Source organism: Oreochromis aureus, linkage group 12 (assembly GCF_013358895.1).
Source record: "Oreochromis aureus strain Israel breed Guangdong linkage group 12, ZZ_aureus, whole genome shotgun sequence".
Taxonomy (NCBI): domain Eukaryota; kingdom Metazoa; phylum Chordata; class Actinopteri; order Cichliformes; family Cichlidae; genus Oreochromis; species Oreochromis aureus.
In genome coordinates, this window is record NC_052953.1 from 33,365,630 (window position 1) to 33,392,413 (window position 26,784).

General features: G+C 39.5%; 1 protein-coding gene across 2 annotated transcripts; it reads left to right on the forward strand.

Annotated features, from left to right (window-relative positions):
* Positions 1 to 1,328: 1,328 nt before the first annotated feature.
* LOC116321098 (golgin subfamily A member 7-like) lies at positions 1,329 to 22,412 on the forward strand. 2 transcript variants are annotated; one of them, XM_031740858.2, is made up of 6 exons: positions 1,329 to 1,392; positions 3,212 to 3,337; positions 7,953 to 8,105; positions 11,993 to 12,094; positions 14,598 to 14,650; positions 20,383 to 22,412. In XM_031740858.2, the coding sequence occupies exons 1-5, from the start codon at positions 1,384 to 1,386 to the stop codon at positions 14,637 to 14,639; spliced, it is 432 nt and encodes a 143-aa protein (XP_031596718.1). In that variant the 5' UTR covers positions 1,329 to 1,383; the 3' UTR covers positions 14,640 to 14,650; positions 20,383 to 22,412. The 2 variants fall into 2 exon arrangements, with proteins under 2 accessions (XP_031596718.1, XP_031596719.1); XM_031740859.2 differs by having other exon boundaries at positions 20,386 to 22,412.
* Positions 22,413 to 26,784: the final 4,372 nt, after the last annotated feature.

Sequence of the window (26,784 nt, forward strand, 5' to 3'; positions counted from 1 at the left end):
GACTGATTTTTTCTCTATCCAGGTATCCCTTTACTCCATTGGCAGTGTGTTTATGATCATTATCATGCTGAAAAGTGAAGCCGTTGCCAATCAGATGCTTGAGTTGTCAGTCACAATCTGACCTTACTGTTGTGCATTCATAATTTCATCAATTTGACAAAATCCCCCAAACCACTGGCTGAAATACGGTCACAAACCATGTCAGAGCCCACCGCATCTCTTAGAAATGGATGTAGACACGCACTTTGGCACATCTCAGGGTTGGCGTAATAAGCAAATGCTTCAGCCAATACCTTTTGATTAGCCTTGTCTCATGATTTTTTGCTTTGTGGTAATCTTTATTCTGTATTCTGTATTCACTGAGATATTTGAATGCTAATCAATAAAAAATCAAATCAAATCAAAACCTTCTCCATACATATTGACCATGATTTCAACTAAAAGCTTCACAATCAGATTCATCAATCCATCAGATCTATTCTTGTGTAATTTGGAATACCCCAGTCTTTTTCCCTGTTTCCCTTCCTTAAGAATGTGTTCGTGATAGCCACCTTTCCAATGAGACCATTTCTGATGAGGTCTCAGTGGCTGTATTTTAAAGCTCTAATTCCTAATGGGAACTACACTACACCACCATCATTGTTGTTGCAATTCTTCCATAGATTTCAGTTCAGAATTCTTTGAGAGGCACATCGTACACTGAAAAATAATCATCAGTCTTCAGGTGGCTGAGGAGGTTAGGCCAGGTAATAGTGTTATGCTCGGATTCTGTAACATAGGTCAGAGTTTATCTACAGAATAGATGTGTCTGTGAAGATTCTCAGTCATCCAGGTCATCGTAGTGTAAGGAGCTTGACCTCAGTAAATCACATGATAGGGCTAGGTTTCACAATGGGTTCACCTAAAACCTTAGCTGATTGTGACCCAGACCTTTTTTCACACCTTGGCTTGTGTAGGGAGAGGAGGAAGAGGGGGTTGATGACCCTCTTGCGGACACTCCCATAGGGCTTAAAATCTGGGACTCTCCACCAATTGCTCTTAGAACTGAAGACGCTTTTCAGATGAGAGGTGAAACGTCTTCAGATGCTTTTCTTTCCAAGCTCCTTAGACAACAGAATAGATGGTTTTGAATACCAACATATGTTAAAATAAAAGGAATACATTTGCTGAGAGGGTATTAAATAGCCAAGATACGGTAAGAGAGTGGAAAATCAACAGTTTGTTCGTCACATAACAAGTTATTTACAACTACAAAGACTTTTATTGGAATCCTTTCAGAGTGGCCTCCTCGATAATGTCCTGCTATATACTCCGGTACAATAGGTGGCGGTACAAACCTGGCTCATAGGCTAGTCGTCCACGAGTGAAACCAAAGAAGAAAGAATGGCAGAGGTAAGCTAACTGTGATTTAAACCCTCATTTTTACATGTCTGCGGTGTGGTAATAGTTTAATTGCTGTTGAGTTGCCCGGGAGTGTGTTTAACGAAAAAACAGAGGGAAAGTGGACCGGTGTTAGCCTGCCAGCTCACTGGTTGGAACCTAAGTTGTCTGGCCAGTGTTTACCTCTAGTAGCATCTCTCCTAATAAGCTAGCAGTAGATCGACGCACATATCCAGAAACTGCGTAATTTAACCAAGCAGAGCTGTGTGTATAAGCTAAAGATAAAGTTGGCTGGGTTTGATTTGCTTATAGGTGCTAAATGATAAACAGCTGCTCAGAGAAGGGTGATAATGTCAAGATGGTGACACGAGTGTAATGCCATAATCTTCTGTCGGTAAACCAGCACAGATCAGTCCAAAGAAGGAAGACATGCCCTAACATTGAAAGCAAACACTTCCAGCACAGACTTAACATGTGTTCGTAACATGTTTGGTACAAGTAGCTAATGGTAATGAAAGGTCGCATAACCACGTACTGTTGAGGCCATAAGTACCGGGAGAGTTGTCATATTCTTCAGATACTTTGGCATCAGGTATCTGCTGATGTCTTCATTTTTAGGAAGACACCGGGAACGGTTCTTTTATGTTAAAGTCAGGGTTACAATTTGGCATCTGTTGTTGTCTGCAACACACATGAGTGGTCAGCCCTGCTGTACTTTTCAGATCTGCTTGAAGTACCTTAATGATGCGTAGATGGTGTTATTGTGAAAAAACGAGCAGGAATGTGGGCACGTTCAAGTCACCCTGACCCAAGCACACATTCATGGCAACATCAGGCTCGGCATTCTTATCTAATTTGTAAAGTAAAACAAAACAAATAAATGACAATGGGATCGGGATAAATACAGGGGAAAAAAATAAAGATAGGTTTACATTATTTATTTAGTTTAGTCAGTTTGAGAGTTTTTCCCAAGTCTCACAGTTCATGAACTTCCTCAAACACACGTGTCATGGGGGGAGTGGAGCCGAGCTTCCTAAGAACTGTTAAATTTAATTTAATGAGAGTGACAGAGAGAGAGAGAGAAGCTGATGAGGACTAAGAGAGTTGCTGTTAACACACGGTAATTAGTGGATAATAGGATATGTCAGCTAACATAATGGTTGTGACTTCAGTATAAGAAATAAAAATCAACAGTCGTGAGGAAAACAGACATTAGCTTGTGGGAGCCCCCCCCCCCCAAAACACACACACACACACACACACACACACACACACACACACATACACACACACACTTGAATATAAAAGTTTTACAATCAATTGTAAAAACTTTACTTCTGTAATCAGATTAACTGTTCACAGCCTTGGATAGAAGCAATCATGAAAACATTTTATAGACGATATTGAATTTGTATTGTTGCTGTAATTAATACAAAAAGCGAACATGAGAACTCCATTAACAGTCCATGTAATAGTGTATGACTAGTTTTGCCTGTAAAATGAATAAACAAAAAAGCTGGCTTGCTTAACTCTAAAAGCTTAAACAGTTTAATGTTTGTTAAAATGCCACATGAAAAATGTTAAAATATATCAAAAATATTTTAAGTCACTGAAAACTCTAAATTTGTGCCTAAAAATATTCAGAATGTGTCACAGACACAAATAAGCTCCTTAACTTTTTTGTTTGTTTGTTTGTTTTTTGTTTTTTTGTTTTTACTGGCTGCATATCAGTTGTACAGTTTATGGATTTATGCACTTCTAAACTAAACCTGGTTGCTGTGTATTAGGTGTATTGTATTGTGGGCATATATCAACGGTTGTCTTTCCACAGACTCACAGCTTGCAGGACATGAGGCAGCAGACTGCCATCACTGCCAAAGTCTTCATTCAGAGAGATTACTCCAGTGGCACCATGTGCCAGTTCCAGACCAAGTTCCCCTCTGAGCTGGAGAACAGGGTAGGTCTTGCTACTCCACAGTGTTTCTAAACATGACTTCGGCTGCTTAAACAGATAACTTATCTTTCCGCATCCTGTGTCCTTTTTTTTTGTTTGCTTGTTTGTTATATATATTATTTTGATAAGCTGGAAACAAAACACTGCATATTATCCATACTGGGGAGTGCAGAAGCACTATTTTGTCACTAGCTACAAAAGAACACAGCTGAGTGTGAACATGGAGCCAAAACATGGAACAGCAGGATTGTCAACAGCAGCCTGCTGGATTTTGTCCTTATGCGACCTACAGTGGAGGTGGGCTAAAAGGAGGAGTAGGCTGCAGAGACTGAACAGGAACAGGCTGCACGCCACATTAAAGCCGGTGGCAGCACCAACAGTTCAGAGTTCGCAGGACAGAGAGCTGCACTTTTAAAAATGGTCGTACCACATGAAAAGAGCAGCTTCACATCACTTAAACCGCTCGCTGGTGGTTTATTGGCACTTCCCTCTGGACTGGGTGGTCTACCATGTTTTTCCTGTAGGATTCAGTTTTCTCTCTCTCACACACACACACAGATACACACACAGACACGGAACAGCTGGACAAAGTAAAGAATGGATTTCCTCTGGGAAGTAAATGCTTAAGTCCCCGTCATAAAAAAAGATTTTCCCGTATATATTTTTAATGATCTACTGTAATTCCAGTTTATGAAATATGGAGTATAAAACCAAACCATTAAGTGGCAATAATTTTTGGACAATAATTTATGCCATTCTTTGAAGATGTTTGCTTTAATAAAGCCTTATATTCTTTGAGGCTAATTTATTGCTCCAGTTCCTGATTTCTGCCATGTAGTTACCCTTGTTTTGCGCAAGTTAGCATGCTCTAAACTTTTCCTTATTGCAAGCAGTTGTCATAGACTGGGATTTATTATTTACATTAAGTAATAAAGAAAGATTTGTTTGTGTAGCACCTTTTAAAACTACAAAAAACAGAAAGTTGGCTGACTTGTCTCCCAGGGGGTGACATTTCTGCTATATGGGATCCTCATTTGTTTGCTGTTGTGCACAATAATAAAGCCTTGTTCCTGCCAACTGGGAACTCAGCATAGGCCCCATAACCGTTTGTACTGGTGCTTGAGCGATGACGGACTTGCAGCATTCTTCTTTTAAATGATCAGTGTACCTGCTCGGCGAAAAAACGAATAGATGAATTTGAAATCACAAAGTTTACCTCTAAACTGAAGGTCAAAGGGGTTTAAATGCAAACTTCCTCTGCTTGGTATCAACTGCATCTGGTCGAACTAAATGAATTTGAGGTATTTCTAAACAACATTGAGGAAGTCACATCTGGCTAGCCATCGCACAATTGACCTCCAGTGACCGTGATGAATAAATATTCAAATGTTTCTCCTTAGTTTTTAAGTTTATTATTCTGATGTTTCTGATGTTTTATTTATATGCATATACTCATGTGTTTATCACTGTTTGTACTGTTATGGAACCTCTACTGATTGAACTGCTGCCTGTCATGCCAGAATACTCTTGCAAAAGAGATTTTAAATCTCAAGAGTCCCATTTTTCTGGTGAAGTAAATATCATTTTAAGACAAAGCAAATGGCACATGGAAAGGCCAGTGTGAGAAAGTTTGCCAGTCAGATCAATGGGAGGAATGGGAAACAATACAACTAGCGATGGTGGCCTCAGAAGACGTGGTAGTTTTGTGTGTAACATGTTGAGTGTCACTGTGCCCAATTTTGGCACAGTGATTTTTAAAACCTTTTCTTTTACCTCTGTGAGGTCTGATCCTGCCTCCTTGCCAATCATCTATCAGTTACACAGGCAACATTACTCCACTTTTGCTTTGCTGTTATTGTTGTGTACAGCTTAACAGCAGAAAAAAAGCTGAGCGGCTGGCAGAACACTGTGCTCATTTCGGTCAGCCTCAGAGAACTAAAGGAACTGTCGTACAAGACCCCCAAAATTCTAACTCATTATTCTTTCTGTTGGGATATCGTGAGTTCTCCCAAATAAAGATGTAAAAGTAGTGCGCTAAATTCTTGAGCCACCCTTCATTTCTTTATATTTTATTTTGCAAGAAAGCCTGCTCCTTAAATTCTTTTAAAAATTGGTTTTGAGCAATAGTTCTCCAGGATTTCTGACAGCCGTTCAATGTTTTTCTTTGGACATTGGCTGCTTTTTAGTTCACTTTCAGTCAAGTCCTCGTACCTGATCATTTTTAGAGGGATTTTTTTTTTTTTGTTAAACTGCTTAACGCTGACCTTTGAATCATTAAGGTGTAAGAAGAAAAAAAAAAGACAGCTAACTTGAGGGTGCCTTGAGGAAGTTGGATAAGTGGAGAAAAAAGTAGACGTGTCAGCCCTAAAAAAGATGAAAAATATCTGAAAGTCATGTCCTTAAGAAATATAAGAAAAATCATCAGATACTTGATGCAGGGAGATGCATCTGGTCCTTTAGTTGATCCAGCTATTGCTCACTGAAGCCTCATCAGTAATGTTCTCAGTGGAAGAATGACAGTCAAGAAGCGTCCTTAAAGAAGCGAAATTGGGTTCTAAAGATTAAATTAAAAAAGTATGTTAAAGCTTGAATAATAGAGTTCAGTCTGATGAAGAATAAAGGTGGGCATACCAAATATTGACTTTCAAGCTGTATACAGTTATACAGATTTTCCGTGCATGTTGCACATAAATCGATGCAACTATTTCCCCTTTTTGTAGCAAAATATGAAGAAATGACAGATTGGCTCAAGACTTTAGCACAGAACTGTAGGTTTCCATCCATCATGAAACAGTAACTTAAACAGATTTTAATGATTAACTGTTGTAAACATGCGACAGGCCATAATCAGGCCAATATCAGATGTGATGTTGAATGGATCAGTGTGGGGGGCGGAATAGATGTACTTACTCTGTTTATTGGATTTAAACATGCTGGAGGCTGGGTTACCTAAACAGTGGTCATTAGAGTCAAACCTTGAGATTGTGTTTGTGGATTTGAGATTTTTGAAGTAAGTAAGCAAGGCAATCGAGTCTTTGATCGGAGAGTAGTACTCAAGCAGTCTTTTTTTGTCTATTCCATTTCAGTCTTTTCAGGTCTCTTTCCTGTCTGAATGCTTGTTGAAAGTAGTGCCAAAGAACTGGGAAAGCACTCGGACTTCTAAATGCATCTGGCAGCTTGCTTGCCAAAAAATTCAAAGGGTTTTTCATTAATTGACTGTTCATGTTATATTAAGCGACAGCTGCAATTAAGAGAACGCTCTCTTCCTTAATTGGATTTGTAAACCCCGTTCACCGTTGTGCTCTCATCTAACATCTCAAGAACAGTGATATGGGCAGATCACACATAATGGAAAGATGGACATTCGGAGAAGTGGGGTTTTAGTTGCAGCCTCTTAATTGGTGAATTTAAAGAGAAACAGAGGCTCTCAGGGTTTTTTCTTACATAGAGAAGTTTTTGGCACTCCCAAAAAAACCATGCAAACCTATTCTTGTAGCCCAGCCAGCATTAAATTCAGAGCTTGTAAACAGCCAGTCCACCAAATGCCAGATGTTGAAAAGCCTCCCTGGTGAGAAAATTGTAAATGTGATGGTTGGAAGGAGGACTCTGAAACTGAACTTTATAATTTGTAAATACAGTTCTTACAGTACATTTTTACCCTGTAACTCATGTTTACTCCTGTCAGTGATGTTTTTTGTTTAGTTTTTTTGTTTGCTGAAGATGGGACACAGCCCGGAGTGTTTCATCACGTAGGACTTGTGTGTATTGTCTTTATTAATGGACAGAATAACCAGGGAAATGCATAGGTTTCCACAGAGTCATTGCAGGCAGGCTGACAGCACTTACTGCAATGTAAAAGTCACCACCGAAGGCCAATTCTGAGTCAGGAAAACCCCTGGCTCTGGTTGGTGAGTAACAAACACGTCTAAGACCACTAATATCTCGGAGTCTTTTGTTGGATACTTCAGACAGAGGGAAAGAAAAACTTGGAGGGTTTTCAGAGGTTCAGGAGGTCCTTGGCTGGTTTCTCGTCTAGTCTGGTCGGAAGCACCATCATTTCCCCTTAGTATCACAGAAGCTTCTTGGATACTAACATGCGACTAGTGTCAACACCCCAGTGAAAAAAGGCCTGTGAAACCAGCAATTCATCACACTCTGTCAGCTTTCCTTTTGGTAAGCCTACATTCAATGAATTCTCAGTATTCTTGTATCCCAAAAGCTGTCTAAAGGACACCAAAATGCGGCGGTGTCTTTATCTTACTTTGCGCCACTGGAGAAGGAGAAATATTCCAGAACTGCGTGTGTCCTGCTTTCACCGCGTTTGTCCTGTCTGTTATTAAGTGGAAACATTCACGGAGCACACGGCCAAGGTATCCGAGTCATTTCAAGAGGTGTTTCCAAAGGCAGGAAGGAAGCCCAGTATTCCCTTGATATATGACCAGTCCAAGAAAATTCAGCTCCTCATTTATCTAGAAATGGAAAGAATGGAAGAAAACGATCTGGTGCTAAGGAGATTGTGTTTCCACTCAGATATCCCAAACACACTCACACTACTAATCAAATATATGCCTGGCTCTGGGCCTCAATTTTAACCCTTTTGTCTTTCCTCGTATTTCAGATCGACAAACAGCAGTTTGAGGAAACGGTGAGGGCGCTGAACAACATGTACGCTGAGGCCGAGAAGCTGGGTAGCCAGTCATATATTGAAGGCTGTTTGGCCTGCCTCACAGCGTACACAGTCTTCCTGTGTATGGAGACGCACTATGAGAAGGTAGGATTTGTTTTGAATATAATGTTAAGTTTTGAAGCTTCTTTATTGTGAAACATGAAAACATTTAACATAAGAGTGATGGGAATAAATTATTTAGCAAAAAAATAAATAGTGTATACAAAAGCTATTCAGATGTATTGAGTTTTCAACATTAAAATTTAATCTATGCATAAAAATGTACAGGTGTTTTGGCTTTGCCTCCTTTAAAGCATAACTGAGGATTTTTATGATACTAATAATTGCTGATTTAAAATAAGTTGTGTTTTGTTTTGTTTTTTCAATCAATTTTACAGAAATTGTCATTAAAATGAGTCATACTGTGCAACTTTGTTCAAATGTTGGCTGGCTGGGTCTATTGGAGCTTGGATGATTTAAAAGTAATTTCGACACTGTTTAAAGTATCTGCCCTCGGTCCCCGGCTGGTGTTTAAATAGCTGCCAAGAAGCAATGCATGTAGAAGAAATATAAAGAAATTCAAATTGTTAGAAATACTCCATGTTGGATAAAACAAGGAAAGGGAGCTGCAGGGACCTTGTGTGTCTGTGTCTTGTCACGTTAGAGAAAGCAGTTCTTCTGTTTCCCCAAATCTGATGTGTTGGTATGGAAAAAGTGATGCAGCCACAGAAAATTCACAATCTGGAAGGATTATTCTATCAACATGAAGCTTTTTGGATTTTCTCATTAAAAACGATGCATTCAGCTAATTTAAATGTGGAATTTGACCCACCTGTTTTCCAGTAAAATCTTGTGGAACATTTACACTTGTGTAGGGAGCATGGATTGCAGGGCCTTTTTATTTGGAATTAAACTGCTCAGAGGGTTCATCGGTGATGGGTCTCAGTGAAGTGGGTGAGTGAAGTTGAGTATTTACAGAAATGTATTTTACTATAATCAAAACTTGTAAAAAAAATAAAGAAAGACATAAAGAAAAAAAGAAGAAAAAATACAATTGTGTCTGATTGACTCAAAAAATGATTTGCTTCACAACACTTTGCAGCTGTAGATCCAAAGTGGACTCCTTTGTAAGCACCCCTATCAAAGCAGAAGTCAAGAAACTGAGAGTTTCTGAGCATTTAGAAGTTCTTTTCTTCAGTGATTCTGGTAAACACCGCTGCATACTCTCTATAGACCAGTATGAGTCCACATATCCACTCAGATGTTTCTGCAAAGCCCTGCTGTGTGTGTTATTTGCCTTGTCATGCTGTTGTCGACACCTTCCCCTCTCCAAACTCCTGTGACAGCAGAGTGAGGTTCCAACTCTGTTGTTTTTGTGCAGCTGCTGGAAAGATGAAGAATGCCTGAATTGTTTGAATCAAAAACCTCTCATCTTCTAAAATCAGTGGGAATATATGAAGATATAATTTGTCATATTCAAAAGCGTATTCAGGTTTTGTTCAGGGTCTTATAAAACGGATACATTTCTTCAGTTTTCATTGATAATATAAAAATGAAAGCCAGCTATCAAACATTGGAGGCCACAGTTAATTAGAATTCTCATTGTTGAATAATTCAGTAATCTGCAAACTGTTTGCTCGATTAATCTGAATTTTCTTATGGTAAATGGACTGATTCTTATATAGCGCTTTTCTACTCTCCCGGAGTACTCAAAGCGCTCTATACAACGTGCCTCATTCACCCATTCACTTCTAAACTCAAGTGCAACATAAACTACATTCATACTCCAATGAACGCATCGGAGGGCAACTCGGGGTTAGTATCTTGCCCAAGGATATTTGGCCTGCAGACTGGGGAAGCCAGGGATCGAACCACCAACCTTCCGATCAGTAGCTGATCTGCTCTACCACCTGAGCCACAGCCACCCCAAATCAACCCCAATCTATAGACACCCCTTATAGTCTATAGATCTAAGAAAAGTTATAAGAATTATTTATCACAGTTTCTTAAAGCCCAAGGTTACATGTTCATATTGCTTGCTTTTGACATACCACTGAAGACAAAGATGAGCACATATCAGTTTTTAAAAAGCTGGAACAAAGACATTTATTGAATTTTTGATTTAAAAAAAAAAATTTTCTTGCACTAGTTTAGAGGAAAACGTCTGAGATCTTTCTAGCATTTCTTAAATAGAAAAGTACCTAATAGTCATCATGGGTAAATAAAAGAAATGTATCAGATTTAAACATATTGAATAACTTGTTAAAATCAGTTCAAAACTTTTGTAGTAGAACTGTAGATTGACTGCAGCGCGAACATACATAAATAGCATAGTGTATAATTGAAATTCATGGTGGGTTTGGGAAGTTGTGTTGCTGCTGTGGGAAGTTTTAACCTTGGCTGCTGACCATTAAACTAGTAACAGGGTTATGACTGTATGTAAGTTTCTCACGTATCTAAAATTCCTTATTTGCAGTTTATAGAAGGATAAATGTAGCAGTGGAATCTTGCGAATTTGTTTTACTGGACAGGAGTGAACTGGAAAAATATTTTCCTTGATTTGGGTTTCATGAGTACTCATAAAATCAGGGAATTTAAATGTACTTGTTGTTACCAAAGTGAAGATGGAGTGTGTTATCCGCTCAAGAATGTGGTGGGTTGGCTTGTCAGATTCTCTGGTTGTGTGCTTTGTCAGAGCGACTGCTGGTTTGATTGTGGCAACGGCATCTACAGCAGGAAAGCAAGACTTGCTGTAATCATCCACACAACACTCCATAGTTTGTGTGGATGATTACAGCTTTTCTTAACTCACTCTCTGGCTATCAACAGAGCAGTAATGAAACTTGGAAAAAGGGTTATGCAAACCAGAAATGGAAACTATTTTCCTAATGCGATTTACGCCAATACGTTTCAAAAGGTTTAGCTTTTACTATGAAGGCAAGCAATATTCGTTTCTGGGTTGCATCACACAGTTGACAAGTGTTGCCTTCAGTGCAAACAGCAGGTAACCACACTAATCTACTAGTGACTACAAGATTTGTGAGAAGGTTATCAGTGCAGCCAAGTATACCCCTGCTACCAATTTCAAGCTATTGATATCAAGCAGCTTTCTGCAACTACTTGCCAACAAGTCACATTTTTCCCTGGCAACAAGTGATCACTGTGGGGTCAGTTACAGTCTTTGGACCTGCTTGACTAAGGCTTAGTCAGTTTCACAGCAACTGTGAGAAACATCCTGCAACCACTTCCAACCAGCTGATGAATAGTCATTTTCCCCTAGTGAATGGTGGTTGCCATGTAGTTGCCAACTTGTCTCAGGCCCCTGTGACTGAGGCCTAACCACAACCTTGTGTAAATATTACCTGATGATGGAGTACTGACTCGGTGTAGCATCAGCTCTTAGCCCAGCGTGAAAGAAAGCAGTAGAGCTGCCCAGAGAGTTTTTGTTTAAACTCATCAAACCAAAGTAGAATGGCTTAGCATCTGAACTAGCCAATGTGTACTACTGTAAAACAAGATTGACCACCACTACTGAATGCTAGACAATACATTTTCTTGCATTTGTTTGATGCACATAGAAACCTTTAAACAATCTATCACTATTTGAAATTTAAGAGTGAATAAAGAGGAGAGCGCATATTGTGTTATTCAATCCAGACTTACAGACATCAACAACTGTGTACTGTATTAGGCTAAAGCCGAACTTTGAGGCTTTACCTTGGCCTCCAAGTGTTCCCCTCAGTTTATTCTAGCACTTGTATATTGTAAAGTCACAACAATAGTTGCCTCAAGGCACTTATGTTTAATACCAGTAGCTGCATACTAACATTCTCATAATCTAAGTAATAAAATGCAGGTGCTAAGTAAGTATATATCCCCAGTATGCTTGGTATTACATGCAGACCTTGTCAGGATCTCTTATTTGGCTACTGACTTTCAGTCTGTAGTTGCTTTGAGTATTAAAGTGCTTTCTCGTTTCTCTTTTTTTTTAGGTTTTGAAGAAAATTGCAAAGTACATTCAGGAACAGAATGACAAGATCTATGCACCGCGAGGCCTACTGCTCACTGACCCCATCGAGAGAGGCCTGCGGGTCGTATCCTATAATTTTGTGTCAATACAAACAGAACAAATCGAGCACTTTTCAGTTCTTTTCTTTCTAATTAGAGCACACAGTAGATGAAAAAGAGGAACCTTATACTCGGATTGCTAACAAACAAAATCAAAACACAGTTGAGGCTAAATGGCACTATGTTTTTACAAGAAAAGTAGTCTTGTGCAAGAATGAGGATGTACGGGAAAAGGGAATTGTGCAGTGAATAGTTTGGTGAACTTCAACTTGTTAAACATACGCTGAGATCATGAAATGTGAACGTAATCGGACCACATCTTAAGCAGAACAAGGAGCTTTCACAATGACCTAATAGATGTAGTGATTTACAGGCCTTCCACCCCCACTAACTGCTGGATGAAAATGGAAAGCAGAAGTCACAGGCAACTTACAGGAAATCCAGCACTGTGTAGGGATAACCTGTAAAAACACCAGATAAAAGTTAATATGTAATCTATAGCATCTGTGCACCAACATCCTGTCTCAGCGTATGCATGTGTGGGGTGACTCAACATCCCAATTAATTGCAACTGGGCAGCAATAGGAGATTAGGGATAACAAAATATGACCAAAATTGTTACCAGCTGAGCTTTGTTCCCACTCCTGCTTATGATTTTATAGTTTTGACAGTGATCTGGATTTTTTCACCAGCACTGTCAAGAGCCCTGCTGACTTTGGCACGCGAACACTGGGAGATTGACAGGAATGCCTCACCTGAACCATGGTTTTAACATTTGAGCCGTTGAAACCTGATCGTATTTGTAACTGTCTAGTACGCCCGCTTCATTTTACCATCTGGACTCTGAAAATGTACCGTTTCCTCTAGTAGCAAGGGGTTGAGAGTTGCTGTGACTTTTGACAGTGGTTTGCTGCCACCACAACTGCACCCTTGAAAAATCAGAAGCTACTGCTGGCCAGACCCCCTACTTTTTTTATAACACAGGAACACAACACTATGAGAACTGCTGGTGTTAAAATAACATGAAGTTAAAGTGTCGTCCGATGGGGATTGATGTCAGGCTACTATGTGCTACTGGGATGGCTGTAATTAGCCGTGACGTCAATTTATCAAGTGTCTTGAATTCTGCTGTTCCGACAGTTTATCTGTTCCAGCCTTCACGTATACGCTTCAGCCACAACATTTAAACAGTCGAAGTAAATAAATAACATTTGTTCTGATATGCAGTGTTGCGCTTTCGAACCCTTGGGTCACAGAATTTATGTGGGTGTTGCTTTGACAAGTACCACCCACATTAGCATTGTTCCAGACCAAGCAAACTCTTTAATGACATCAGCTTTCCTCAGCAGGACAGCGCTACATTCCATCTCACAAACCCTATTCAGGAATAACTGGAAGAACACCACAAAGAGCCTCCAAACTTCCCACATCCCAATCTGAGGAAGCATTACAGTAATGTGCCTTACTAAGCACGATCCACTGAGGTCACACATTAACACTTCAGGCTCAGAGGATCGGTTGTTAAAATCACTGACACCAGTCAGTGGTCGGTACTACGGTAATGAGAAGTGCTCATTAACAGAATAAAGCGAATAATCTCAGAAGATGCCTACAAATACATTTTTGTTTAAATCTCAACTAGCAGGGTGTTTGACTCCTTTAGCAAGGCCATGCTTTACTGACATTTTCAGTGCTACATCTAATCTGACACTGATGAAACTGGCAAAGTAAAAATGCTGTTCTGTCTACTGAAAGTTTTTAGAGTAAGTTTGTAATTATTACTCACTTAAATGCTCTGGTTTTGAGCACTCATTTAAAATTGGCTTTCATTCGATAAGGAAAAACAACACCAGAAAGAAACTGTGTCCAAGGGCTTTGGCTACATTTGTTGTGAAAGATTTAACAATCTTTATTAAACTGGAGTTAGAATGGATAATTAAACGAAACGGTTGGTAAACCCTTTGATATTTTCTGTTTCTGTATAAGACAAAAAAACATGGAAGATTCATGAGATTTTCCTAAAGATAGGAAAAGACAACTTAATTTAAAAAAAAGAAGAAAAGAAATGTCTGCGTCCTTGAAACATCTCTGTGCTGTTCCTCTTTTCCTCCTGCCTGGCATATGTAATATTTTCATATCCATAGCCTTGACCCTGACATTATTAAATACTCCAATAAATGCTTGGTAAGAAGTTGAGATGGAAAGTCTCACTGATGAGCCTACCAGTGTGATAGAGGTAGCTACAGTCAAACTTGTATCTTTAGTTGACACAAAAACATGTAAAGAGGAAAAAAATGAGAGAATTGATAAACAGTTTTTATTTAGTGTGTGTGTGTGTGTGTGTGTGTGTGTGTGTGTGTGTGTGTGTGTGTGTGTGTGTGTGTGTGTGTGTGTGTGTGTGTGTGTGTGTGTGTGTGTGTGTGTGTGTGTGTGTGTGTGTGTGTGTTGGAGAGAGAGAGAGAATTTACATTTTAATTTGATGTATCCAGACTTTCTGCAGCTCCATTTCCTTGACAGATTCCCATCAAGGTTGAAATCACCATCTTTGAAGACAGAAGCCTGACTAGATAAAAGCTAACATGGTGAGTCTCATAATTAGAAATTTCATACATAAAGAGGACTTTGGTCCTGTTACAGATTTAATGATGCTCTGGTTTTACAGCATGCTGATACATTTCCCAGCTATGAAACCCAAAGGGTTGGAGTCAAAGAGCAGTAATAAAAGTGACTTCTCTCCCCATATGTGCCACAGTTCTCATGCAGAATGCTTCTGCTGTAAAGAAAAATCCCACATCAAAGTGTAATGTGAGTAATATCAGCGCCATGAGAGCAGTTTCATAAAACTTCTAATGGAGAATTCTGCTTATTTTATGACTTCAGGTTTTGTCATATATTCACTGAGGGATTTATGTGCTCACTGTCCAGAGTGCATGCATGAGCCAAACCCCGCCACTGAACCAGAAAAGAGAAAACGTGCCCGTTCAGCACCAAAGCAATCTCCCTGCAGTCACATTTCCTTAACTCGATGTAATCAAACAATTATCACATTCTACTTAAAATGGCCTATTTCCTTGTTTACTTTTCTGGCCAATGGGTTCCTACCACATTTGTGTCTGGAGAAAGTGGGCGAGGGCCGTTAAAGGCTTCAGTTTGAGAGCAGACTTTTGATCTGCTGAAAATAAGCTTGAAAACTAATTAGAAAGCAAAACTTACAGCTGTAATATGATGGGAAAAACCCCTAAAACAAAACAGACTAATATGGAGTGCTATATTCTTGTCATAAACCCACTTTATTTATTGACTCCAAGTCAAAAATGACCTTTGCTGCTATTCTTGATGTTGTCATCTATGCCAAATAAACCCGTTCAATTTTCTTTCAACCAGTTCAGTAAACATTTGTAATTTGAAGAGGCAGAATAAACAATAGGGGCTTACATAGGTTATGTAAAAGTATGCTGTTTCAGAGGGAGGACTTAAATGACCTGAAGTGATCCGATGGTCTGATCTCTTCACAAACTTTGTCTATTTTTATTATTCTCTGATATACAAAACCTTAGAATTAGCTGTATGTTACATATTTTATATCCTAATTGAGTAGAGATGATCAGATTTTTTTTCAAACATACTATTTTTAATAAATATCTACAGCTGTTTGTAATTTTTTTTTAAGCATGTGTTAAATATTGGTAAATCTTTTTAAAATGTGTGCATAAATCCTCTGACTCGGAGTCGTCTGACTTTAAAAATGAATGATTTTCTTTAGTGAACATTATGTACCTTTTAGTAAAGCTAATATGTCTTTATTGTTATGATTATGAAAGCGCAAAAAGAGTTGATAAAATAGTAATAAACCAGATAAGTTCCTTCATGCAGATAAACACCAGAAAAAATAGCTCAGAAAGGTTAAAAATATATATATCACTGCCGGTCAAAAGTTTTAGAACACCCCATTTTTTTCAGTTATTTATTGCAATTGAAGTTGTTCAAGTCAAATGAATAGCTTGAAATAGTACAGTTAGCAATTTAAAGCTGTTCTGCAGCAGTGGAGGTTGATCAAGCCTTGAAAGCTGGTGCTACTAATTCCCACAGGTGTTCCAACTTTTCTAGATTACTTACAATGCCCTCTGTCTGTCTGCAATTAACAATGGAAGAGAGACGGACCATCATAACACTTTAAAATGCAGGTTTGTCCTACAGAGAAACTGCAAGAGAAATTGGAAGAGGTCTGGCAGACCCAAGACCACAACTGAATCAGTGGACAAGTTTCTGAGAGTTAACAGCTTGCGTGATAGGCAGCTCACAGGACAACTGCTTCGAGCACAGCTTAATAGTCATCATAGTAAGCAAGTCTCGGTTTCAAATGTGAATAGAAGACTTCAAGCTGCAGGTTTGACAGGACGAGTTGCAGCAAGAAAATCATTGCTAAGATGTCAGAATAAGACAAAGAGGCCTCCCTTGGCCATGAAACACCACCATTGGACTACTGAAGAAGGTATTTTGGACTGATGAATCAAAATTTGAAGTCTTCAATTCATTACGCAGGACCTTTGTACGGCGTTGAGTAGGCCTACAGTGTGTGGCATCAACTGTCAGACATGAAGGAGGAAGTGTGATGGTCTGGGGCTGTGTTGCTGGTTCCAGGGTCGGTGACTTGTACAGAGTGAGAGGGACCCTGAACCAAAGCGGTTACCACAGCATTCTGCAGCGCCATGCAGTACCCTCTGGTATGGACCTAGTTGGTCAGGGGTTCATCCTACAGCAAGATAATGACCCAAAACACAAGTCCAAGATGCCAAAAAACATGGCGTGGCCGGCACACTCTCCAGACTTGAACCCCATCGAGCTGTTTTGGGATGAACTGGACAAAGGCGTGAAAACAAAGCAACCTACAAGCAACCATTTATGGGAACTTCTGCAACAGATATGGAAGAACTTTTATTGTAGAAAGAATGCCACAGGTGTGTTCAGCTGTTATATCTGCCAAAGGTGGCTGCTTTGATGATTTGGACTTTGAAAGATTTGGAATACATTTTGGTCTATAAATTGATTCCACGATTTCTTTTTTTAACTCCACTGCTTATTTGTACTATGCTTTCATTTCAACGAGTCCAACGAGACATTAAACTGCATAATTTTCAATAAAGAAGTGGAAAAATTGGGGTTTCCTAAAACTTTTGATTGGTAGGGGAGCTCAGTAAAATGTAGAAAAAAAGTAAAGAGCTCAATAAATCAGTCCAATACTTAAATGTAATAAAATAAGCTTAGCAAACAATTAAATGCAGACAGTGTTGTATTTGGTAAATACTTTGGCAACCAAACATTGTGTCACTGTATGGAACAAGATGGCATGACAAGATCAGAAGTGGGGCTTGATTTAAGGAATATATGTTTTAAGAAATTAACTGTTCACCCCCATTTGTGCCTCTGTGCCTGCTTCTGCTGGAGGTTTCTTCCTGTTAAAAGGGAGTTTTTTCTTCCCACTGTTGCCAGGTGTTTGCTCATAGGTTTTTGTTATATAAATAATATTGAATTTTTGCCGCATGGCAAAGTAAGCAGTAGTTAAAATCCACCGATTCTATGTATTTTGACAAACAGGACCTCTTTAATGGATCATGTTACTATAAGAATATAATGAAAGCTATCAGATGTTAAAGACAGACTTGGGCATTTATTTAATTAAAATCAATAACTAGAGTTCCTACAAGGTTTTTCTAGCTTGCCTTTAATTTATTTTCATGTAATTTATTTTTTTTGTGTGTGTACCTCATTATAAGTAAGTATAGAAACCTTCTTTCCTGGTCCTTTACTTCACTGGGAGTAAATCACTGTTATGTTTAGCTGCACTTTAAAGCATTGCTGTTGTTTTTCAGTCAGCGGCGCTCCACACTGACTGTAAATTTATGGCTTAGTATGACAACTACTCATTCACTTTGTTTTAGTAATGTTGGCTAGAGACAGTCAACAGAATGAACACTTTGCTGCTACTGTTGTAGATTTTCTGAGTTTACACCTGAAAATGGCCAGCTCAAATAGACATGAATAGACATCATCAGCAGGTTTTCTTGTTTGTTGGCAACAATCAAATGGTGCAGTGTTTAAAAACCAAGCTCAGATTACTCATGCACAACACAGAATGTCCTGCATTACATCTTCAAGCTTGTCCTTTGATTTTATTACACTGGAAATGAAACCTAATGAGAACCAAGTGTTAGAGGAAGCTACTAATAATCCACTGCTTAAAATATGATGGCGTGTCAGTGATTTGCAAGGAGAAGTTTTTCAAGGAAATCTGTTCCAGCAAATGAAATTTTCTCCTCATTGATCCGGTTGTAAAATTGGTTTCATTAAGAGCACTCTCAGCAGCAATCATTCCACTGCACTGATTTTTCTACCCAACAGCTCACCTTATATTCTTAATGCTAAGACCCTTTGAGACAGTGCACTATGATCATCAACCACAGATGGCTTTTGTATATCTGCTGGTCTTCCCCACTGGCAGACGCCCTAAGAGCTCATCCCATAAATTGTTTCTTTCTTTCTTACAGTAAATCCTTTTTTTTTTTTTTCCCTCATGTGTGGAAAGATGAATAAGTCAGGGAAGCTCACTGAGGGATATGTTGGATTCAAATCATACTGAAAAGCACTTTTGTATAGAGGTTGGACTGGACCCAGTCCTGCACTGATGCATAGACATTACCATGAGGATGAGTATGACATACCCAGTAAATGTTTTACCAGGAAAATGTTGCACTTGGCAATATTTGAGATACCATAGACCCCCGTGGATGGATAAACTATTGCACTAATACAGCACTGATGCATACAGGGATTAATCTTCTCATCTGAAATTCCAGCTGAGTGCCTCCATACATATACATGTCCTGTTAAGGAATGTAAACCCAGGATTTTTATAAGTAGCTGTTGATAGAAAAGTGCGTTGGAGCTTTGCCAGTGTCAAAGACGGAAACCACAGGCAGCAAGCAGACTAACGGATGGATTTTCTCTATGTGTTCTCAAAGTTTTTAAGCCTCTTCATTCTGCTGTTTCCTTCTACTGTGTCCTCCAGGCTTATATCAGTCTCATTTAGTCATATTGGCCAGTGAATCTGTCACAGTATTTATCTTCATCTACTGCATGAAACTTCCTCACCTTTACTATGTGAATATCCATCCATTGTATGTTACACATAATCCTTTGATTTGTTGTAACACTGGAAAAATTACAGATTAAAACAGATTTAAGTGCTGGAGTCTTCTAGGAATGAAAGTATAATTAAACAACTATGGTCTTACATATTTTTAAACTTATTATTCAAAACTTAAAAATGAAAAATGTATCAAGAACACCCGAGCCTTCTTTTCCCGGCCCCATTTTCTGTCCTAATTGTAGTGGATTTTTAGCTGCTGTGAGCCTCCCAGTGAAGGTCTGAGCAGCATGATGGATCGGCCTCCGGTGGGATGAGTTCACTGTAGAAAAACAGACTTGGCGTGCACAGCTGCTGACTCCTGAGTATCCTTTCAGAGGCAGGTGGTGCCAAGTCGGTGTCCTGGCAACTCATCCAGGAGATGTTCTGCTCCTGATAAGGTGTCACTTGGCTCTGTGTACAAACAGCACAGCACATCAGCAAACCTGTAAATTAGTCTGCACACATGAGAGTATTTAATGTCAGCGGGGAACATTTTGGACAAGGTGAAAACAAGAATGGTATTCATCATTAGATCTCCTCATTGTCTGAAATTGGAGGCTTTTTTGTCTCCTGCCAAGAAATGTATTTACAAGCTGAAGGAAAATATCATTTTGACTCGCGTGTCACTTTCTGAGTTTCTGCAGCTTATGTGAATCATCCGGAGAACATTTCCCGAACAGCAGCACGCTACATTATGTTTATACCCGCTTTATACATCACTAACAGAACCGCACCTGTGCCTGACACCATATACTTTTATATAACCAAAGACATTTTTGTTTATATGACATACATATTCACCACAGCAACAATGTGAAGCTTTTTAACATTTTGAAAGCAGCCTGAAAGACCTTCTGTGACTACAGAAGTAAAAAAAAAAAAAAAAGAACTAGACCAACTTGACTTCAAACCTTTTACCTTCAGTTTTTTATGTTAATATCCATCCACTCGTGTTCCCAAATGACATGAAGCTAAGTTATTCGCTGCTCACACCAGCAGCAGCAAATCTGGCCTGGAGCTACACCACACCTATACACTGTGTATCTATTTTTTAAGTAAAACACAGAAGAATTGACATAATGCTCAGTCAGTGTGTCATGTCATTAACTAATGTCACTGTTTCTGCAGCAGCTGTTGGGCTGCACGGAGCTGCAGGGTCTACAGCATTCCGTCAGCAGAGCCCACCTCCCCCGAGGAATACCGAGGCCTGCAACCTTAATACTGCGTCTCTACAATCTGTCATCACTGTCATATGCATGTTCCATTCACATGACTAGGTTTGAGATGTTGTGCCTCACAGGTTTTAGCATTATTTCTTGCCTTTCTGTCACCATTGATAAGCCCGGTATCAAAGTGTTATATGCTTGTAATCAGCTGACAGCCATCTCCTTCTAAAAGAAAATTACCTTCCCATTCAGCTAAAATTCATTCTTAATCTGGTTTCATGGGAAGTGTTTTTGTTTTTGTTTGTTTGTTTTTTTACTTTGTGTCCTTGTTTAGGCACTAAACTACTATGTTTACCGAAGAAGTAGCACAGGATCTGAAATAAGAAGCAAATTCAGACGTGCCTTAAATCTGCACTCTTTCTAACAGCCTGCAGGGGGCGACTCCTCTGGCTGCAAAAATAATCCTGACTGTATGGAATACAAAGGAGAGATGAGCCTGCTGCTCACTTGTTTTAAACACTTTCCTGACAAATCACGCCAAATATTAAAGAATGCAATCTGGTTTTTATTTTGTAATTGAATTTTATTTCGGGATGAAGAAGATGTTATTCTTTATGCTGCGGCTACCTTGTGTTTGCTATCGTGAGAGCATGGAGTGAGCTCAGTTTCCTGTCAGTAAAAATTCATGGGTCCTCAAACAGGACAGCACAGTGGCCACTGTTTTTCTATCTTTAACCAGTTTTGGCCTATCTGGTCACCTAAGATAGAAAGCAAGAGTAGTACCCACATATATTTGAACATGAGTCTTTGTTTCCCTTGAACCACAGTAGAATGCAGTTTAGTTGTATGGAAAGAACATTTTTAGGAGTAAAGGCATTTAGCTGGACTAAAAGGATTTATATCTTTTAATGATATTTGTGGGGACTCTGACCTTTTCTATATGCCTGTCCTTTTTAGAAGGTCCTTTTTAAACAATAAAGCTGACAAACAGGGTAACTCATTTTTATGACGCTCTACAGAACAGCCACGCTGTAAGGAAGGCAGTTGTTATCAGCGCCGCATCCCTGAGCTCCCTCTTTGCTTGCTTTATTTTTGTTGGTGTGTTTTTTGGGTGCATGGTATTTTAATCAGCATGTTTCCCCATCAGTTTTTAGGTTATAATTTCCAGCTCCTGACATTCTAGTCAGTCCCAGATTAAAAATTTACTGTATGTCTCATACAGTAAAAAGATATTCTTTTGTGTCGAGAAACCCAAACTTGTGCCTGCTCGGTATTTAGCATGTCATACTGTAAATGCACTTCCTCGAGTCATGGTTCGTTTTCTTTGAAGACTATACACAATGTTTGGTGACTACTGTTTATTTTTTGACTCGCATTCAATAAGTGTATACTTTAATCATATCTTGTGAGCTTGCCTTTGACTGAAGTATTAAAAGTGCTCTTGTTAGTTGACTTTGAATGTTTTCTGTGAGAATCTCCAGGTATTAGACAGTAACTACATCTCAGTCCTGCTAATCTGTAAAGTTTTTCAGAGACCCACTGCTTAATGTCGCTGTACCAATTTCTAGTGTGACCGGGCCTCATCGTGAAGACCGTATCATTTGTTTTGTTCACTTTCTGCTAACACACTGAAATCTAACACTACGATTTTTACTCTGCGGAGAACCTCAGTGCTGTTTGTGTTAACAAACCTTACCAAAGGTTGAACAGCATGTACAGCTGGTTGTGTTTCTCTTGTGAATGTAGTCTGACAGAAGCATCTTGTAAAAAGTCTGTATGTACAAGTAATGACCTTTGAATGCCATCAGTAACAAAGATTTTTAATTTTTGTAAATAAATGTTTCTTTAATTTTTTTAGTTAGTCATGTCATTTATTTATCATATACACATGTAAAATTCAGCTGATTTAACTTTTTTTCAGTTGAAATCAAAATGCTAAATTCATCTTGAAATTGTATGCTAACAAATAAATCCTGTAAATATTTTACACCATGCTGTCTTCGGTGGTTATTTGGGGTATTGTTTTTTTTTTCTCTCAGCCGTTTGGCATGTGGCCTGCTCAACGCACTGAGCTAAAGGACCTCCCATCATTTGGGAATTTTGATTTGAATTTATAAGAGGGATATTTAGGTCATCTAAGAGTTTTTTTTTTTTTAAAGCAACAAAGGCCTGAAAAATAAATCCAAGTGCCAAAAAATGGCCCTTTCTCTATTGACCACATGAAGCTGTCCCCAGAAGTGAGTCAAACCATTTTTTGGAAAGTTGAGCTCAATTTCACTAGCCCACCCAGACCCGTGGCATCAAGAACACACTTAAATTGGACCCGTCTGACAAAAACATCTCAAAAAGCAACACATCTTGCTACGATCTAAAGAAATTCAAGAACAGCTCAGAAACAACCCTGGAAAGGGTTATGAAGCCATCTCTAAGGACTCCAGTGAACCATGGTGATTAATTGTTGACAAATGAACAAAAATTGGAACAGTGGACAGCCCACCAAAATTACTCCAGAGACACAACAACTCATCCAGGAGGTCACAAAAGAACCCAAACAACATGTAAAGAATTTACCTCATTTAAGGTCAGAGTTTTTAAAATGAAGTAGAAAGAGAGTGAGCAGAAATTCCATCCATGGGAGAGTTCCAAGGTGAAAGCTACTGTTGGCCAAAAGAAGACTAAGGCTCGGCTCATTTATTAAAAAAAACATCTTGATGATCCCCAAGACTTCACTCAATAGATGCTGAGGCCCATAGGGTTTCCATGGCTGAACATCCAAGACTTACATCACCATGCCTAATGCAAAGTGTTGCATCCAGTGGTTTAAACCATGCCAACACTGGACTCTAGAGCATTGAGATGTGTTCTCTGGAGTCTGGCATTTTGAATGACGAGTCTATGTTTAAATGAGAACCTTCACAGACTCTGTTTGGTAGTTACCAGGAGGCCAGTACTTGTGACAAGTGTAAATTTTGGTAGAGGGGGGGTTATGGTGTGGGCTTGTTTTTCAGGAGTTGGGCTCAGGGCCTTAGTTCCAGTGAAAGGAAATCTTAACGCTTCAGCATACCAAAACATTTTGGACAATTTCATGTTCTCAACTTTGTGGGAACAGTTTGGAAATGGCCCCTCACTGTTCCAACATAACTACAGACCAGTGCACAAAGCAAGGCCCAAAGATGAGTGAGTTTGGTGTGGAAGAACTTGACTGGCCTACACAGAGTCCTGACCTCAACCTGACAGAACACCTTTGGGATGAATTAGGGCAGAGACTATGAGCCAGACCTTCTCAACATCAGTGTCTGAGCTCACAAACACACTCCTAAACCTTGTGAAAAGCCTTCCCAGAAGAGTTGAAGCTGTTATAGCTGCACAGGGTGGGCTGACATCACATTAAACCCTATTGATTAATAGTGTGATGTCACTCACATTCATGTTGTGTGTGAAGGCAGACAATGAAAAATAAAATATCATAAGAAAAAATGAAGTGCCACAGGCTTCACCGTTGACTGATGTAATAGTGGCTACATCCAAATCCTGTTCAGTTCCATACATACATACAGTTAGATATGGTGTGTGGTGTTACAGCAGGAGGTCCTAGCCATGCTATTGTGTGAATATTGCTCTGACAGGTCTGTGGCACTGCAGTAATAAAAAGGCTTGAGTACCACTTAAGCACTGCACTGAAGCACATTCTTTAAACTAAAGTTTTGGCTGTGTAACTTGTCATCTGCAGTCCCACCCAAACACTTCTGTGTCAATGGGAGACTTTTTCATTGCAGGTTGTTTGTTGTGGGCAGCACAGTAGTGTGGTAGTTAGCGCTGTTGCCTCATAGCAAGTTCCTGTGTTTCAGTTCCAAAATCAGTCCAGGGCCTTTATGTGTGGAGTTTGCGTGGGTTCTCCCTGGGTGCTCCCACAGTCCAAAGACATGCAGTTTGTAGTGTTAGGGTAATTAATGACTCTAAATTAACCAAATGTGTGACTGGCTGTCTGTATCTATGTGTTAGCGCTACGACAGACTGGCAACCTGTCCAGGGTGTACCCTGCCTCTTGCCCTAAAGACAGCTGGGATAGGCTCTGGCGACCCTGGATTGGATAAGTGGAAGAGAACGGTTGGAGGTTGTTTGTTGTTGCGTAAATACCCAAGTGAATAGTGGTTTATACAAGGGTTTGTCACTTTGTTGCCTTTACACTGCATCTCCGTGTTCAAAAATCCTGTGTGTGTTTGTGTGTGCCAGGAGAATAAAACCTGATTGGCTTCCCTTCAGGAAGCTGGGTGGTGTCTGGTCCTCTTTCTGTGTGATTGAACTGCCTAAACAGAGAAATGTCTGGCTTCACTCTAGGATCTACAGCTAATGTCCTCCAACAGAGAAAGAAGTCCAAATATTAAGACTGCATAAAGATTTGGGGCAGCTTATACTGCCTTGCTTCTAAATGACTGTACCTATGACAGATGTAATTCATTGGGTTTGTGGTTTATTGGATGTTTTCTGGGAGAAACTTCATAATTGGGCTTTACTGTAAACATCTCCACCCCCTTTCTGCCTGTGGGTGATGGGCTAAGATCTGTCTGTGGCAGATGGGGAAACAGGATTGTTTGGTATGTCGATGCACCATCCTGTATTGATTTATTGAAACAAGCTTTGGCTCACAGTGTCATTGTGGCTACTTCTTCCCACAGTGCAGAAACATTAAAAAGTGTTGGTTAGCAGAAATGGAAACAGAAAATGACCTGTTGGTATCTCATATGGGCAGGGCTTGTCACTCTGTCCTAGGCTTCCTGCCAGTACTCCTTCACCAGAGAAAAACACACATGAACACACACACTGATTGTTAATCATTTCTTCCGCTTCTTCTGCAGATAAATGCTGTAATGTTGGCTTTGCATCACATGAGGTCAGTGTTGTACTACTGCACAGGCTTTGGTTAAACAGTGCCTGCTGCAGTATTTAAATTGACCCCTACAATGAATTCAATTCAATTCAATTCAATTTTATTTATATAGCGCCAAATCACAACAAAAGTCGCCTCAAGGCGCTTTATATTGTACAGTAGATAGCACAATAATAAGTGAAGGGATCCAGTGAGTCTTCAGTGCTACAGGGTTATTTTGCTTGCATGGTTTCTGATATAAATGCATTCTGACTGATCACCTTTATCCTGTAATTAAACTTTTCAATCCTGATGGCAGTCCTTAAACAAGTATTCTGTCCCTACCCAGAGGACACAAGCACTCACTGAAAAAGTTGGTGACTGTGAATTAACATGAATCATATGTTATGACCTTCTCCCTCCCCTCATCCCCAACGTGTGGCAACAGATAGCTGCCCCTAAGTAAGCCCCTCCTTAGTTCTGCAGCAGATTTCTTCCTTGGAAAAGAGTTTTTCCTTCTCACAGAGCTTGCTTAAAGGGGTCAGCTGATTGTTGTTGGGTTTATTTTCTCTGTTATTGTAGGGTCTTTATGTTACCATATAAAACAGTCTTTCTATCACCTGTTGTTTGGTGCTATATAAATAAAATTAATTTAAACCGAATTGAATTGACCTTCACACTCACCATATCTCAACCCAGCCTCATATCCTGATATCTGTTAAACACATTAATTATGGTGCATCAAGGGAAATGTGGTTTTAAGTAGCTTGCCAACAAACATTTTGACTCTACTCATGCCAGCCTAGCTTTGAAATTGGTGGGCAACAACACATCTCCCATAAGCATTCAGTTAAGAACACACAAAGGATGCCCAGAAAATATCCTCCACACCATTACACCTCTACTAGCAGACTGGACCACTGATACAAGGCAGGATGTATCCATGCTGTTTACACCAGATTTGGACCCTGCCATCTCAGTGTTGCAGCAGAAATAGAGGCTCATCGGAGCAGGAAACATATTTTCAATCTTCTGTCGTCCAATTTTGGTGAGCCAGTGTAAATTGCTGCCTCACTTTTCTTGTTTTTGGCTGAGAAGAGCGGCACAAACAACAATGCCCCGTTCAGTGTGCCTTATATCACCTTTGTTTCCCATTTTGTTGCTTGGTTTGAACTTCAGCAGGTTTTCTTGATCATGTTATGCATAAATTGCTGCCATTTTATTGGCTGATTATATATTTGCAGTAACACAAAGTTGAAGAAGTATAGCTCTGCACTGCAATCATCAAAACATCAAATGAGGAAATGTCTTTGGAAAAATCATATTAATCTCTCCAATAGAGTTCACGAGAATCAATACCAAGAACCAGGAAGCTCTTGTGGTTGTGCTGTCTTTTCCTTGAAACTCACAGGTTGATTCCCCAGACATGGGTTAAGCCCAGTCCTAGCTAAATTGGGAAAATTAAAAATGTGGAGGTACCTCCACAACACTTCCAAA